At 36.5% G+C, this 16,306-nt stretch overlaps 2 protein-coding genes across 2 annotated transcripts; both read right to left on the minus strand.

Moving 5' to 3' along the window:
• Positions 1 to 6,995: 6,995 nt before the first annotated feature.
• LOC110133285 (olfactory receptor 14J1-like) lies at positions 6,996 to 8,052 on the minus strand. The gene is given in 2 exon segments (XM_020887075.2): positions 6,996 to 7,118; positions 7,120 to 8,052. Coding segments are annotated over 2 exon segments (1,056 nt in total).
• Positions 8,053 to 12,792: 4,740 nt separating this feature from the next.
• LOC110133377 (olfactory receptor 14J1) lies at positions 12,793 to 13,722 on the minus strand. The gene has a single exon (XM_020887260.2). The coding sequence runs from the start codon at positions 13,720 to 13,722 to the stop codon at positions 12,793 to 12,795; it is 930 nt and encodes a 309-aa protein (XP_020742919.2).
• Positions 13,723 to 16,306: the final 2,584 nt, after the last annotated feature.

Raw genomic sequence — 16,306 nt, forward strand, 5'->3', positions numbered from 1 at the left:
CATGGACTGTAGGTTGCTAGGCTCCTCTGTCGGTTGGATTCTCCAGGCAAGAATATTGAAGTGGGTTGCCATGCCTTCCTCCAGGGGATCTTCCTGACCCAGGAATCAAACCCCTGTCTCTTATGTCTCCTATATTGACAGGCAGGTTCTTTACCACTAGCATCACCTGGGAAGCCCCTAGAAAAGTCCTATCACCCCCTAAAATTGGCCCACGCCCCTTTCTAGTAAACCCTCTCCCCCAAGCAGCCACTGTGACCATACATCTGTTCCTGTGCTTATAGTTTCAGGTTTTATAGAAAGTAATCATATAAACAATTGTAAAAGTGGGATCAAATAATATGTAGTCTTTTACACTATTTCTTTTTCATTTCTTTGGCTTAAAAAATAACTTGAGTTTCAGACTACACCCTCTAGAGCCAGAATTCACATCTCTAAGAGTGAGAGTAGAAAACTGCTTTTTTCTGTGACTTCTAGCTTCCCAGAGTATATATTCTCCTTTCTTATTTCCACCACACACCCCAAAGCAGCAGTTTCTTCCACTCTATTGCTCAGAAAATCTGGAGGAAATTCCACAATAATTTACTCTGAAATCTTTATAAAATATCAAACTCAGTCTTACTTTGCAGTAATTTGCCCTTTGTTTCCAATTTTTGCTATTTTCTTCTGGAGTTGTTTCAAAATTTACCATTTTTTCATTAACTTTTCTATACTCTCTTCATTCTTGGTAGTACCCTCACCTTCTGTTTTATAGAAGAAATGCAAATCATTAGGCAGCATCATTTAATGGTATTTTTCATATTTTCAGCCATCTTCTCCTCTCTCATGTCAGTATCACCAAATACAATTATTAAGAAATAAGATTCAACCATGACACTGTTGGTATTTGCAAGGAAGTGATTACTGGCTATAAGCAGGAAGTTTTCGTGTAGTAATAGAAGTGAAAGCCTGATTGCAGGATGCAGCATGAATGGACACAGCCTATCATATAAAGACTGTTCATAAATGCAGTATGCAGTCTTCCCCATGACCTCTTTTCCATTTCTTCACGTATGATGTTGGATGACTGACATCATCCTATCAACTTAGTCTTACTTCTACATTTAGCTGTAATGTACTTACTTGGAGAAAAAAATTGTATGAACATATTTAGCTTGTCATGTAGTAGCTTCCTTAAGCCACAGTGCATCTAGATCAGGATTTCTCAGTGGCAGCTGTATTGACATTTGGGGCTGGATAATTCTTTATGTCTGGGGTTTTGTACATTGCAGGATGTTTAGCAGCACCACTGGCCTCTACCCACTAGATGTTAGGAGCATCCTCCCAAGCAATTGTGACAACTAAAGATGTCTCCAGGCATTGCCAAATGCTCCTACAGACAGAATCACCCTCTCCGTGCATCACTGCTCTAGATGGTACAAAGTTCTGTATTTCCCAGTTGTTCATGCAGTAATTGTTGTTTTGCATTTTGGATTAACAGCAGTAATTCAAAGGTCATATCACCATCAAATGACTGATCAACCAACCTATTGGCTTCTTCCTCACTCTAGGGTTTTGTCTTTAGAAAATGTGAAATTGTAAACTCTTTTTCTGTCCCTTTTAAAAAGGATAAAAATATTTTTTAAACTTCCTACCATTTTTTCCCCCTTTTAGGCCTCACTGTGAAGCTTGTAGGTTCTCAGTTCCCTGCCCAGGGATTGAACCCAAGGCAGCGGCAGTGAAAGCCTGGAATCTTAACCACTAAGCCACCAGGAAACATCCTTTCTTGTCAGTTTTACAACCCAAGAATATCTTTCTCAGGAATGAGAGCCATCATTTTGAAATATAACTATCAAGGAAGAAATCTTTCTGATCTCTTAGTAATAAGAGTCTAACCTTCACAGAAATCAATTACTACTAGATTTATTAGATATTAATAAAGTGGCTAGGTTTAAGTTCAGGATGTAAGAATCAGTGTAGTATTCTTAACAGCTATAGTTCTCAAATTTCTTAGTAGCAACACACAGAACCAATCCTAACTGTATCTAGCTATACCACACAGTCTCTTGGAAGGTCTGATAATCAAGCTTGGAAGATATGAGCTCAGACAATGACCCTGTCCTAGAAGGAAGTACACTGCTGACACTGCTGGACAGACTCTGCATTCCCTACCATGGATGTGGGGAACTAGGTTACAGACTCTACTACTTCCACTCCCCAAAACTGAATGCCTGGACCACTAACTTCTTTATAAATGGATGCCACATAGTTCCTGCTACTCACATTTTTCTTTTCTCACTTAAAATCTCAGGCTGAAATATATAATTTCAGAACCAAGGTCCTATGTCTACATTCTAGCTGTAATAAATACCAAGAAAGTGAGTTTTTGTTTTCTGCCTTGGGAGATAGTGATAGGAGTAGTGTGGGGATTCCTACAATTTATGGCATTGTTCAAAGATGCTTGGTACCTGCAATGAGTGTTCAACATGAATAGAAATTGAATCAGGTTTATAGTAATCACACAAATTTAAAATCATAGAAAAAGGCTATTGAGAAGTGTAAGCTTTCATAAAGAGAATTAGCAAAATATTATTTAGTGTAAAACATTTTAGTATTTCTTGGTTAAAAGAAACTATAGGTATTTTTCAGAGAACTAGAACAAATAATTTCACAATCTGTATGGAAATACAAAAAACCTTGAATAGCCAAAGCAATCTTGAGAAAGAAGAATGGAACTGGAGGAATCAACCTGCCCAACTTCAGTATCTACTACAAAGCCACAGTCACCAAGACAGTGTGGTACTGGCACAAAGACAGAAATATAGATCATTGGAACAAAAGAGAAAGCTCAGAGATAAATCCATGCACCTATGGACACCTTATCTTTGACAAAGGAGGCAAGAATATACAGTGGAGAAAAAACAGTCTCTTTAACAAGTTGTACTGGGAAAACTGGTCAATCACTTATAAAAGAATGAAACTAGAGCACTTTCTAACACCATACACAAAAATAAACTCAAAATGGATTAAAGATCTAAATGTAAGACCAGAAACTATAAAACTCCTAGAGAAAAACATAGGCAAAACACTCTCCAACATAAACCACAGCAGGATCCTCTATGACCCACCTCCCAGAATATTGGAAATAAAAGCAAAAATAAACAAATGGGACCTAATGAAACTTAAAAGCTTTTGCACAACAAAGGAAACTATAAGCAAGGTGAAAAGACAGCCTTAAGAATGGGAGAAAATAATAGCAAATGAAGCAATGGACAAAGAATTAATCTCAAAAATATACAAGCAATTCCTGCAGCTCAATTCCAGAAAAATAAAAGACGCAATCATAAAGTCGGCCAAAGAACTAAACAGACATTTCTCCAAAGAAGACATACAGATGGCTAACAAACACATGAAAAGATGCTCAACATCACTCATTATCAGAGAAATGCCTATCAAAACCACAATGAGGTATCATTACATGCCAGTTAGAATGGCTGCTATCCAAAAGTCTACAAGCAATAAATGCTGGAGAGGGTGTGGAGAAAAGGGAACCCTCTTACACTGTTGGTGGGAATGCAAACTAGTACAGCTGCTATGGAAAACAGTGTGGAGATTTCTTAAAAAACTGGAAATAGAACTGCCATATGACGCAGTAATCCTGCTGCTGGGCATACACACCATGGAAACCAGATCTGAAAGAGACACGTGCACCCCAATGTTCATCGCAGCACTGTTTATAATAGCCAGGACATGGAAGCAACCTAGATGCCCATCAGCAGATGAATGGATAAGAAAGCTGTTGTACATATACACAATGGAATATTACTTAGCCATTAAAAAGAATACATTTGAATCAGTTCTAATGAGGTGGATGAAACTGGAGCCTATTATACAGAGTGAAGTAAGTCAGAATGAAAAACACCAATACAGTATACTAACACATATATATGGAATTTAGAAAGATGGTAACGATAACCCTGTATGCAAGACAGCAAGAGAGACACAGATGTATTGAACAGTCTTTTGGACTGTGGGAGTGGGCAAGGGCGAGATGATATGGGAGAATGGCATTGAAACATATAAATTATCATATGTGAAATGATCACCAGTCCAGGTTTGACACATGAAACAGGGTGCTTGGGGCTGGTGCACTGGGATGACCCAGCGGGATGGGATGGGGAGGGCAGTGGGAGGGGGATTCAGGATGGGAAACACATGTACACCCATGGCAGATTCAAGTCAATGTATGGCAAAACCAATACAATGTTGTTGTAAAAGTAAAATAAATAAATAATTTTTTTAAAGGAAGATAAAAAATAAATAATTTAAATTAAAAAAAAAACTATATAACAGAGTACATATTCCAAGTTAATTTATAAATTTTGAATGATTGAATGCTCTCTAGAACAAATGCAGTGTTTATTGAACTGAATGAAGAGGTTCAAAATAAGAATACAAGGCAATAAAAATACTTTATAAATTGAAGAATAGTCCTCTACCTAAATCACTACAGTAAAAAGCATACAATATTACTTAACTAGCTTAAATACATAAACATAGATTAATAAAAATTTGAAAGCTTGGAAATGGAGATAAAAATTGACATACTTTATAATTCAGTAAGCTCATTAAATAATAGTTCAATAAAAAAAATTTCATAAATTAACATATTTAGTTGGTGTGTAGCATAAAAAATGTAATTTACACATTATTGCAGATGGATTGAAGAGTCTAATAACTAACAAAAAAGATTTTAATTATTAGTCATTTAAGACTATCCCTGGTAATTTAGACTGACTAAGCTTTGTTGTTACAACCTCTACAAACTCATGTCAAATTATATGAGTTGCATAGCAAAGAAAACTAAAATAATAAGGTTAAAGAGGGACTGAGAAAATGGCTTTTGCTGTTATAAAACACAGACTTCGAAGATTTATAAAACTTTTTACATAATGGATAAAGAATAATAATTCAAAATTAAAATGAATAATATGAGAGCAAAATAAAAATTGTAAATATATTTAATTTCTTCATCTATCACATTAAAAATAATTAAAGGTAAAATATTCCAGCTATGAAGATTAAAAATCTCCACACTACCCAATGTGTGTATATTTTATATACTTCTATGTTCCAGGCACCTGTTATGATTTCAACCACCTAATAGAATCTCTCTGCATATTTGTTGTATGAATTCATAAACCACTGGAGACATGTAGAACTGACATGGCCACACATTCCCAATAGCCACATAAAATGATTTAATAATTTTAGAAAACAATACAGTCACATACTCAAAGCAGCTTAACATTTCACATGCTTTGACAGCACTCCCATTCCATGAAATTATGAAGAGTAGAAATTAAATTTCTAGCATGAATGAATAATTGGGAAAAAGTATATGTATAAAATAGCTGACTGGTTCAATGTATTATGATATGAATTCCATTGAATTCTGTATTCAAGAAAATTATATTAGTAAACATATGTAGATATGCATAGTAATTGTATATTTTTGTACCAGTATGTAAACGCGGCATTTAAAAGACAAAAATTTATTTATTTATTTATTTCCATTTATTTTTATTAGTTGGAGACTAATTACTTTACAACATTGCAGTGGTTTTTGTCATACATTGAAATGAATTAGCCATGGATTTACATGTATTCCCCATCCTGGTCCCCCCTCACACCTCCCTCTCCACCCGATCCCTCTGGGTCTTCTCAGTGCACCAGGCCCGAGCACTTGTCTCATGCATCCAACCTGGGCTGGTGATCTGTTTCACCCTAGATAATATACATGTTTCGATGCTGTTCTCTTGAAACATCCCACCCTCGCCTTCTCCCATAGAGTCCACAAGTCTGTTCTGTACATCTGAGTCTCTTTTTCTGTTTCACATATAGGGTTATCATTACCATCTTTCTAAATTCCATATATATGTGTTAGTATACTGTAATGGTCTTGATCTTTCTGGCTTACTTCGCTCTGTATAATGGGCTCCAGTTTCATCCATCTCATTAGAACTGATTCAAATGAATTCTTTTTAATGGCTGAGTAATATTCCATGGTGTATATGTACCACAGCTTCCTCATCCATTCGTCTGCTGATGGGCATCTAGGTTGCTTCCATGTCCTGGCTATTATAAACAGTGCTGCGATGAACATTGGGGTGCACGTGTCTGTTTCAGATCTGGTTTCTTCGGTGTGTATGCCCAGAAGTGGGATTGCTGGGTCATATGGCAGTTCTATTTCCAGCTTTTTAAGAAATCTCCACACTGTTCTCCATAGTGGCTGTACTAATTTGCATTCCCACCAACAGTGTAAGAGGGTTCCCTTTTCTCCACACCCTCTCCAGCATTTATTGCTTGTAGACTTTTGGATAGCAGCCATCCTGACTGGCGTGTAATGGTACCTCATTGTGGTTTTGATTTGCATTTCTCTGATAATGAGTGATGTTGAGCATCTTTTCATGTGTTTTTTTGCCATCTGTATGTCTTCCTTGGAGAAATGTCTGTTTAGTTCTTTGGCCCATTTTTTGATTGGGTCTTTTATTTTTCTGGAGTTGAGCTGGAGGAGTTGCTTGTATATTTTTGAGATTAATCCTTTAAGACAAAAATTTAAATGAATATTTGGAATTAAACAATTGATGAGTGGAATTGTGGATAAATTGTCACTGTTTATTACTATTATTGTTGTAATTTTGCCTATGCTGTTTTTCCAAAAGTGCTATGTTTGTTGGTATGATATGACCTGGTATATATTTGTGTCTGCATGTCTATATGTATTGGGAGGAAAAGGAAAGTAGTGGACCTACATTATAATATTATATATAATTGTTTATTTTCTCTTAATTTAAAAGAATAACAAAAAGTCTTATTTCAGTGTCTAAAAAAGTGAAGATGTCAAATGAAGCACTTCCATTATGATTATGGTTATAGTATTTGGTTCATCAACAGGAAAAAAAGTTTTTGTTTTTCCCCAACACTACTATATACATATTACATGCATGCTCAGTTTCTCAGTCATGTCTGACTCTTTGGCAGTGTTTACCATTTATATATAATGGATTCCAGTTATTAAATATGCTCCTTGTGTGTAATATTGGACAGCCATCAACAACAGGACAAAAATGTTCTTTTCCTGGTGAATTCACCACCCAACAGTAACTTTCTTAAAGCTCCCTTCATGGCTTCATTCCTCAAGCTATAGATCATAGGGTTCAATGTTGGGGGCACTACTGTATAAAAGATAGATATGATAATGTCAGAAGCAGTTGGAGAATCTGAAGTTGGTCTGAGGAACTCAAAAATGCCTGTGGAAAGAAAAAATGACACAACAAAGAGGTGGGGCAGGCAGGTAGAGAAGGCCTTGGAGCGGCCCTCAGCAGAGGGTATTCTTAGAACTGTGGAAAAGATGTGCACATAGGAGAGAACAATGGAGACGAAGCAGATGAACGAAAGCACAGTCATGAAAGCAGCCACTCCAATCACGCCTAGGTAATCATTGGAGCAAGAGAGCTTCAGCAACTGGGGGATATCACAGAAGAACTGGTGGATTATTTTGGCCCTACAGAATGTGATGGAGAATGTGGCAGCCGTATACAAGATTCCAGAGATGCCGCCACTCAGCCATACAACTATCACGACCCGCTTACAGGCTCTGGGATCCATAATGACTTCGTAGTGCAGTGGGAGGCAAATGGCGGCATAGCGATCATAAGACATCACTGTGAGAATGGCCACCTCGACCCAGGCCAAAGATGTGAAGAAGAAAACCTGAAGTATGCACTGACTGTGGGCAATATAGCCATTGCCTGTCAGTAAATTTTCAATGGACTGGGGGACCGTGACAGAAATGAAGGAGAGGTCCAGTAGTGAAAGGTGTTTCAAGAAGTAATACATTGGGGACCGGAGATGTTGGTCCAGAGTTGTGATGGTGATAATCAGGAGATTTTCTGTTAAGGTTAATAAGTATATTAACAAGAAAAGCAATGCGTGTAAGATCTGCAGCTCACGGTTGTTGGAAAACACCATGAGGAGGAATCCGCTCATTGTGGTTACATTTGCCATAACCATTTTGAAGGTACAAATTGTGCTGGCAGCTGGAAGATAGAGAAGATGGAGGAAATGCAGTAGAGAGATGTTAAAATGTTCATTTATTCATCAATGCTTCTTTCAACAATTAATTTTTGAGTACCTGTCATTCAACAATTAATTTTTGAGTACCTGTCATTCAACAATTAATTTTTGAGTACCTGTCATTCATCAGCTGTGCCCTAGATGTTGGGGACTCAAAGTTGAAGATGTGTATATCTTGTGTTCAGGGAGCTTACAGAAAACAAAAGTAAACCTGAGTGCAGATGTGATCAGAGTCACTGGTCCTATCACAGAAAAATGGTTGTATTTCCGCCACTAAAAACACTATTCCATTTCCACAGAGTGAAACTTGCTGCTTTGCTTTCAGTCAAGAACAGAAATTCAGTGATCAGTTCTTAATTAGGGGTTTCACAAAATTGGATAGATTATATTGTTCTATTTTAGTACACTGAAGGGCCCTTTAGAGGAATTGTGGTTGGATGGGATGATATCTAAGGTTCTTCCCTGGCAAACCATTCTAATAAAGAGAAAGTTCCTATAATTGTGAGGCCATCAACCAAATTATGCAGTGTTACTGCCTTTCCAGCTAACATTTTATTTAATAAACACATCTTGAAATCAAGAACAAAAAAATTTTGCAAAGGAATTACTTAACATTTCACTATCAGATTTAGTGTTTAATCTGTCTAGGGTTTCTTCTGGTACCTAACAGTTTTTTCTTTGAAATTTCATTTCATTTCTCTTCACATTGTCTTCAGCTAAAGTCATTAAGTATGTATTGACTATTTACTAAATGCAAAGGCATTTGCAAAGAAGAGGAAGAAAGAGTGATTGCTCTGAGGTGACTTTCAATGTGGAAGGAAAGCTTTCAAAAACCCAATATACAACTTCAGAAAGACACTCTGAAAAGGTATAAAGTGATCTACAATTCAGAAAAGAAATACATCAAGTTTTAGGCCATTGTATAGTGTTTTGGGCTTTGCAGGATGGAGATAAACAGAAGTTCTCCCTTCATTAAAATATACCTCAGTATATGAGAACTGACCAGTCACTTAGTCATGAACCTCTCTTATTCCTTAATTTTTTCCTCTTCCTGTGAGTTATAGGCAGCAGCTGGGGGTGGGGGTGGGGGGGAACGAAACTGCTGAATGAAACAATCTCTTTGAGTTTTATTCTGAACCATGTGCAAGATTGAGGGCAGGAGGAAAAGAGGTGTCAGAGGAGACATGAGGGAGACAGAATAAATCTGAATTATGAACAGGAAAGTTTGACATTAGAGAAGAGAAAAAAAAAGTAAAGGAGAGAGGCTATTGAACTAACAAAAGCTTCTCAGACTGATGAGAAATGGGGGTGGGGTGCTGATCTAAATAAGATTCTCTTAGATATGATTAGTGACTGAACAACAAATGTGAAACCTCACCAGAAATTTGTGTGTGTGTGTGTGTGTCTCATTAATTCAGGTTCTTGGAAATCAACCTCCTTCATGAAGAATGAACTCAACATCTGAACTCAACCCCCCCTTCTACCAGCAGGGGTCAGTAGTATTAGATTTACAATTTTATATTACATTAAATTTAAATTTTTAAACTTTTGTTTTGGCTGCCAAATTAAAAGTCTTTCTCTTTCTCTATGCATGTGAATAGCAAAGTTAATCTAGAATATCACCCTCTTACTCCATTTTTATTAAAGCCTCACACAGCTAATAGAAAACAGAAAGAATTAAAGAGTAAAGGCTACGCTTTCAACAGTTTCTCCATTTTTGCCTTGGAAAGGCAGTTGCTGCCTATTTTTTTGTCCCTCTTTTCCTTGAACTGATAAAATAATAAATGACATTATTATCCATACTTAATTTTGATATTGGTACATTAAGTATTTTAGTCTGCCAAATTTCCATCAGTGATTATCAACTGTCTGGGAAATAAACTGAAAAATTTTGAGCATTCATTTTCATGAGACAGACACCATGCTAGAGTTTATCATAAAATATGCCTCAAGTTTTTTTTATCTTCTATGGCTTAAGCATTTTAATCTCTATTTTTAAAAGAAAAAAAATAAGATTCAGAATACTTAAGTGACAGAATCGAATCTAAGCACCAAGGCTTTTCCTTTGAAATTCATGCCACTGTCTTACATCTAAAATCTCTGAGTATTTATGGAAGACATGCAGAAACATCGGAGAAAAAAGCCAAAATTACACTGAACATTTATCTATTCAAGGCTTTGTCTTTCATGATGATATCAGATTATGATATCACTATAGTACAGTTACTCTACTGTTATAGTACAGTATAAGTACTATACATGTTATAGTGCAATTACTTTACTGAATGTTTATTTAAACATATAAAATATTAACCTTTCTTAATTTACTGACTCTTTTTAAATTGCTCATTTTGTAATATATTCATGTGAATTAAATCTATGACCTTTATTAACAGCTCATTTTCCTTGTTAGAATGAATAGTCTTGCTTTTTCAAATTCAATTTGAAGAATATACATTCTGTCAATTTCCATAAAACATTTTTCTCTTTCCTCATTCAAGATTGTAAAACTTACCACATCTACTCTTGGTGTGTGGGTAGTTATGAAAGCTGATCACAAAATGTTGACCTTTCTCATCTATAATGACATCTTTTAAAACATGTTGTTTCCCTTGAGAACCCAAGGTTTCTGTTGCTTTTGGGATTTTTTCCCCCCATCTTTTGTAATGGAAGCCTGAACCGAATGATGAGACTATTGCATTTTCTCTCCTTCTCTGTCACCTGGGACTTGGAACTTTTCACACAGAGAGGGAGTGACTTGGTAAACTGTGGGGATTTTGTTCCTAGTTCAACAGTTTGCAAATTTTAGCAGAGGTATGGCTCACCTGGAGAGCTTGATAATACAGATACCTAAACCTCACACTTAGTAATTCTGATTCAGAAGGTTTAATGGTACCTCCATACATTTGAATGCCCAACAAGCTGCCTGATGCTACTGCTGCTGGACTGAATGCCACAGTTGGAGAACCGCTGTAATAGCTAAATCATGCATTCCAGAAAGGCAAACATGGTTTTAAACATTAAAAGAAATTTTTAATGTCAGGTGTCCTGGGAAACTAGAAATCATTGTTTATAGAAATTGAGACCTATGCATTGCATCTCAGATTTGGAACAGCTATTTCAGGCAACCACTGTGGTCTCTAATAAACATAAAACTACGAAAAGATCCTAAAACAAATTTAGCAACAGTACCTGAAAATCTTATAAAGAGGCTCCGTTCATTAAAATTTATTATTTAAATATATGCAACTACTTTATAAGTATACTTAAAAATAAATGTAAGTCCATGATGTTGTTTTGTAATTTCTGAATTCTCTTACCAACTTTTATATACATTATTAATATTTTCCAGTAATAATCATATGACTATAAGTTTATTCAATTATATTACAAAGGCTTCTTCTGAAGCTGTAAGGACATAGATTTACTGTTTTAAAGGCTACACAGCATTCTGCTGAAGGCTATCTCATTAGTGTAGAATATGCTTATTTTTACAGATGATACAAAAACACATATACTCACACGGGGTCGCAAAGGGTTGGACACAACTGAAACAACTTAGCATGCACACATACGGAGAAACAAATCATTTGCAATGAGTAGAGGCAAATAAGTGAGCTTGGAATCAGACAAATATTACTCTGAATCACATATTTACTATTCTTTGAGAAGTCTCAAGAAATTAATCTCTTCTAAATTTAGTGTCCTAATTGAAGGAATGGGGCATAGGTAGAACAGTTGCTTAATAAAATTAAAAGAAAAATGTATATACTGTACCTGACGTTTATTAGAGACTGAATAAATAGGTATGGGGAAAGCTATTATAATACATAAAGGGAAGGGAAAATTAATATGGGTACTTAATGCACATAAGAAACCTGGAGGTCTATTGGAAATCACATAATACACCATAGATATACTATCTCATGAACACAATCAAGTTATTTGGCAGCAGTCTGGAATCTATTTGTTAAACGCCAACTTTATTTTTGTCAAGCCTTTTTATTTTTTACCAGGGTATAGCTCATTAACAAACAATGTTGTGATAGTTTCAGGTGAATAACAAAGGGACTCAGCTATACCCATATATCTATAAAAGCCAGCTTTAAATTGTGCTCACCAAGCCCCAAACTAATTGCCTTCTCTCTTTTAGTTTAGAAAAAATCCTGTAAGATGCCTAAAAATAAAAATTGAATTTGTGGAAAGAAGACCAATATCCCTAGAACCATAACATCTTAAATTCTGAAGAATTATGTTTTGCTGCTGCTGCTGCAAAGTCACTTCAGTTGTGTCAACTTTGCGGCCCCGTAGATGGCAGCCCACCAGGCTCCCCCGTCCCTGGGATTCTCCAGGCAAGAACACTGGAGTGGTTGCCATTTCCTTCTCCAATATGTGAAAGTGAAAAGTGGAAGTAAGTCGCTCAGTCGTGTCCGACTCTTAGCGACCCAATGGACTGCAGGCTACCAGGCTCCTTTGTCCATGGGATTTTTCCAGGCAAGAGTACTGGAGTGGGTTGCCATTGCCTTCTCCGAGAAGACTATAAAGAACAGAAAAGTTAGAAGGGAGTTCCGGAAAGAAATCAGATTTATTCCTCCTACAATCTGAAACATAATAACAGTACTTTTTATTTGTATGGTATTTTAGAGTTTAAAAAATGGCTTTTAAATGCATCTTTCTCTAAGGGAATTCTTCTTTTGACAGTATCTTCCTCAGAGCTGCCTTCATGGCTTCATTCCGTAAACTATAGATAACTGGATTGAGCGTTGGAGGTATCACAGTATAGAAGATGGAGAACATGAGATCCATAGCTGACTGGGACTCAGAAGGGGGCCTTAGAAACTCAAAGCCTGCAGCTGAGAGGAAGAAGGTGACTACAAATAGGTGGGGTAGGCAGGTAGAGAAGACTTTGGTTCTTCCCTCAGCTGATGGAATTCTCAGCACCGCAGAGAAGATGCGAATGTAGGAAAGCACAATAGAGATCAAACAGATAAATGCTGTGGAGGTTGTGAATGCAGCCACTGCGATCTCATTAATGAATTCATAAGAGCAGGCTAGTTTCAGCACCTGAGGAACATCACAGAAGAATTGGTGAATGACTCTCTCCCCACAGAGCGGTATGGAGAAGTTAACAGCGGCATGCATGAGCCCAGAGAGGCCGCCAGCAGCCCACACAGCTATCACTGCATGCCTACAGACACAGGGGTCCATAATGGTCTCATATTGCAGTGGTTGACAGATGGCTACATACCGGTCATAAGACATCACTGTGAGGATGGCCACTTCTGACGAGGCCAGAGCTATGAAGAAGAAAACTTGAAGAATGCACTGACCAAGGGAAATGTAGCCATTGTTCATAAGTGAATTTGCGATGGACTGGGGGACAGTGACAGAGATGAAACAGAGGTCCAGAAGAGAGAGGTGCTTCAAGAAGTAATACATGGGGGAATGGAGGCGATGGTCCAAGGTAGTTATGGTGATAATGAGGAGGTTGCTTGTCAAGGCCAGCAGGTATGTCACCAAAAACAGCAGTGCATGTAAAATCTGAAGCTTACGGTCAGCAGAAAACCCCATGAGGAGGAATCCACTCACTGAGGTCAGGTTGGCCATGGTCACTCTGAAGATAGCAAGGATGACTCTGTTTAGGAAGCCAAAGAACAGTAGGAAAGAATGTATGATATTGATATAGCTATTAGTCAAGTAACTAAGTGTACTCAGCAAAGAGCTACTAAAATCAAGACAAATTTATCTTCGTGGGAATGTGGTAATATTTAATTCAGAAAAATCTTTAGCCCTTTTTCAAAAATTGAACTTCTAAATGTGATCAACAGCTTCACATAGTTTGAAAAAAGTTATGAGAATCTTCTGGAGAGATGATAAGCAGATAAAGTCTTGATGGTTGATGAATGTGCAGATGAAGGATAAATTTTCCTATTTTTTGAAACAGATAACAGTGACAGGCAGATGATTGGGAGAAGAAATGAGTTCTGGTGGGAGAAGCCCAGTCTGAGGTATGCCAACCATAAAGTTGGATATGAGGATTTGGAACTCAAGACTATGGCAGTGCTTGAAACACCCCCAATTCAGTAAGAGTGCTCTTACAAGAATTATTTTGAATTAAAAAAAGGATGGAAAAGAGGTCTGAGGATAGACTTTTAGATACCATCAAATTTGAATAGATGTAGAGAAGAGGACTGAGTCAGACTGAGAAAAAATATTTACAGAAAAAGGAGAAAACCTGTAAGGAGTGACATTATAGAGCCAGTGGAAGACAGATGCTTTAAAAGAAAAAAAAAATAATGTACAACATGTGCTAAGTTGCTTCAGTTGTATCTGACTCTTTGTGACCCTGTGGACCATAGTTCACCAGGTTCTTCTGTCTAAGGGGTTCTCCAGGCAAGAATACTGGAGTTGGTTGCCATGTCCTTCTCCAGGGGATCTTCCCAACCCAGGGATCGAACCCACATCTCCTGCACCTCCTGCGTTGCAGGCAGATTTCTTACCACTGAGCCACCAGAGAAGCCCCCATGTACAATAGATTCATTAATTTAAGAAAGGAAATTTAAAATAACAATAACAGTATTGAATTTACCATTGTGAGGGTCATTTGTGGATTTGCAAGAAGCATTTGGAAGGACTAATGGGTCCAAAAGCATGAAAAATGTGGTTTAAAAAACAAACGAAATGTAAAAGGAAATATATAAATTTTGGAGCACAGCTATACAACGTTTTATAAAATCTAGAGAAGTTTCACTCACCAGAGTTGATCTTCATCAGTAGGAACCAATCTCTTTTAATCCTAAAATTGAACATCTTTATTCATTGAGCTGGTGGCTCGATCTTTGTAATTTTCATGTAAGGAAAGGACTGAGATGTTTTCATATAAGATTAAACAGTGAGCATAGACCCAGAGATATTTTAACTTCCCACTGAGCCGTTGATACCCATGAGCCTATGGACAGCCCACGAAGTCAGTGTTTCCCAGGCACTAGGGAACAAACTTGTTCAGTGTGGTTGATGTTTCACGTAAACACTATGAGTTCAAGCATGAGACTTCATGGACCTGTCCCTCAAGGATTGTTTCAGTGAAAAGGAGTTAATTATCATCTGGGTTTAACTGAATCTTAGATTCTGCATTCCAGGGAGTGAAAAATATACAACATATATAATTTATTTTCTGTAAGTTCAGACCTAAGTTTCTCTAGTAAGAATGATCAATTTTAACTTTATTGGTCACCCATGAAGTCATGTGTGTTTGTATGGACCTCATTTAAAAAGAGAATGTTTAGTAATTGTTACATAAACTCATACAAAATTACAGAATCAAAGGAGTTAGAGTTAAAAGAAGACTGAGTCTAGGCTTCATCCAAACACTATATCTTTTCTAAAATAACTCTGAACCTGATAATTCACTCACCAGTTTAACAATAGGCTACCACAGATGGATAATACATCCAAAAATGAACATATTCTCTTTTCAAATACCTATGATAATGAGAAAGGCATTTAAAAAAAAATTGTGGTACGAACATTAAACATGAGATCTACCTTTTAAATAATAAGATAAATTTTTAAAACTGTTTAATCTTACATCTACTCCTAAATGTAAAAAAAAAAAAAGCGAAATAATGCTATTTGCAGAAACAAGATGGACCTAGAGATTTTTATACTAAGTGAAGTAACTCAGAGAAAGAAAATTATCATATGATATCACTCACATGTAGAATTTCATTTTAAAAAGGTAATAAATGGACTTATCTACAAAACAGAAACATACAGATATCAAAAGCAAATTTGTGGTTACCAAAGGGGAAATGTGGGGAGGGTTAAATCAGAATTCTATTCTTTAGTATTTTTTTGTTTCTACTTTATGTGGGTTCATTTTGATTTCTCTTTTTTTGTTTTTTACTTAAGGTAAAAGTTTAGATTATTGATTTGAGACCTTTACTATTTTTTTTAAATGAGCATTTACTAATAAGTATTACCCTTTAAGCACTGCATACCACATATTTGATATTTCCTTTGATTTTCTCTTTGATCCATGGATTACTTAGAGGAATATTACTTAGTTTCAAAGCCTTAGATATTCTCCTGTTATCTTTCTGTTGCTGATTTCTAGTTTAATTTCATTATGGTCTGAGAACATGTCACAGATAGATGAGTGAGGAATTTAAGACCTGAAATCTCGTTCACC

This window comes from Odocoileus virginianus, chromosome 27, assembly GCF_023699985.2.
Source record: "Odocoileus virginianus isolate 20LAN1187 ecotype Illinois chromosome 27, Ovbor_1.2, whole genome shotgun sequence".
Lineage (NCBI taxonomy): Eukaryota > Metazoa > Chordata > Mammalia > Artiodactyla > Cervidae > Odocoileus > Odocoileus virginianus.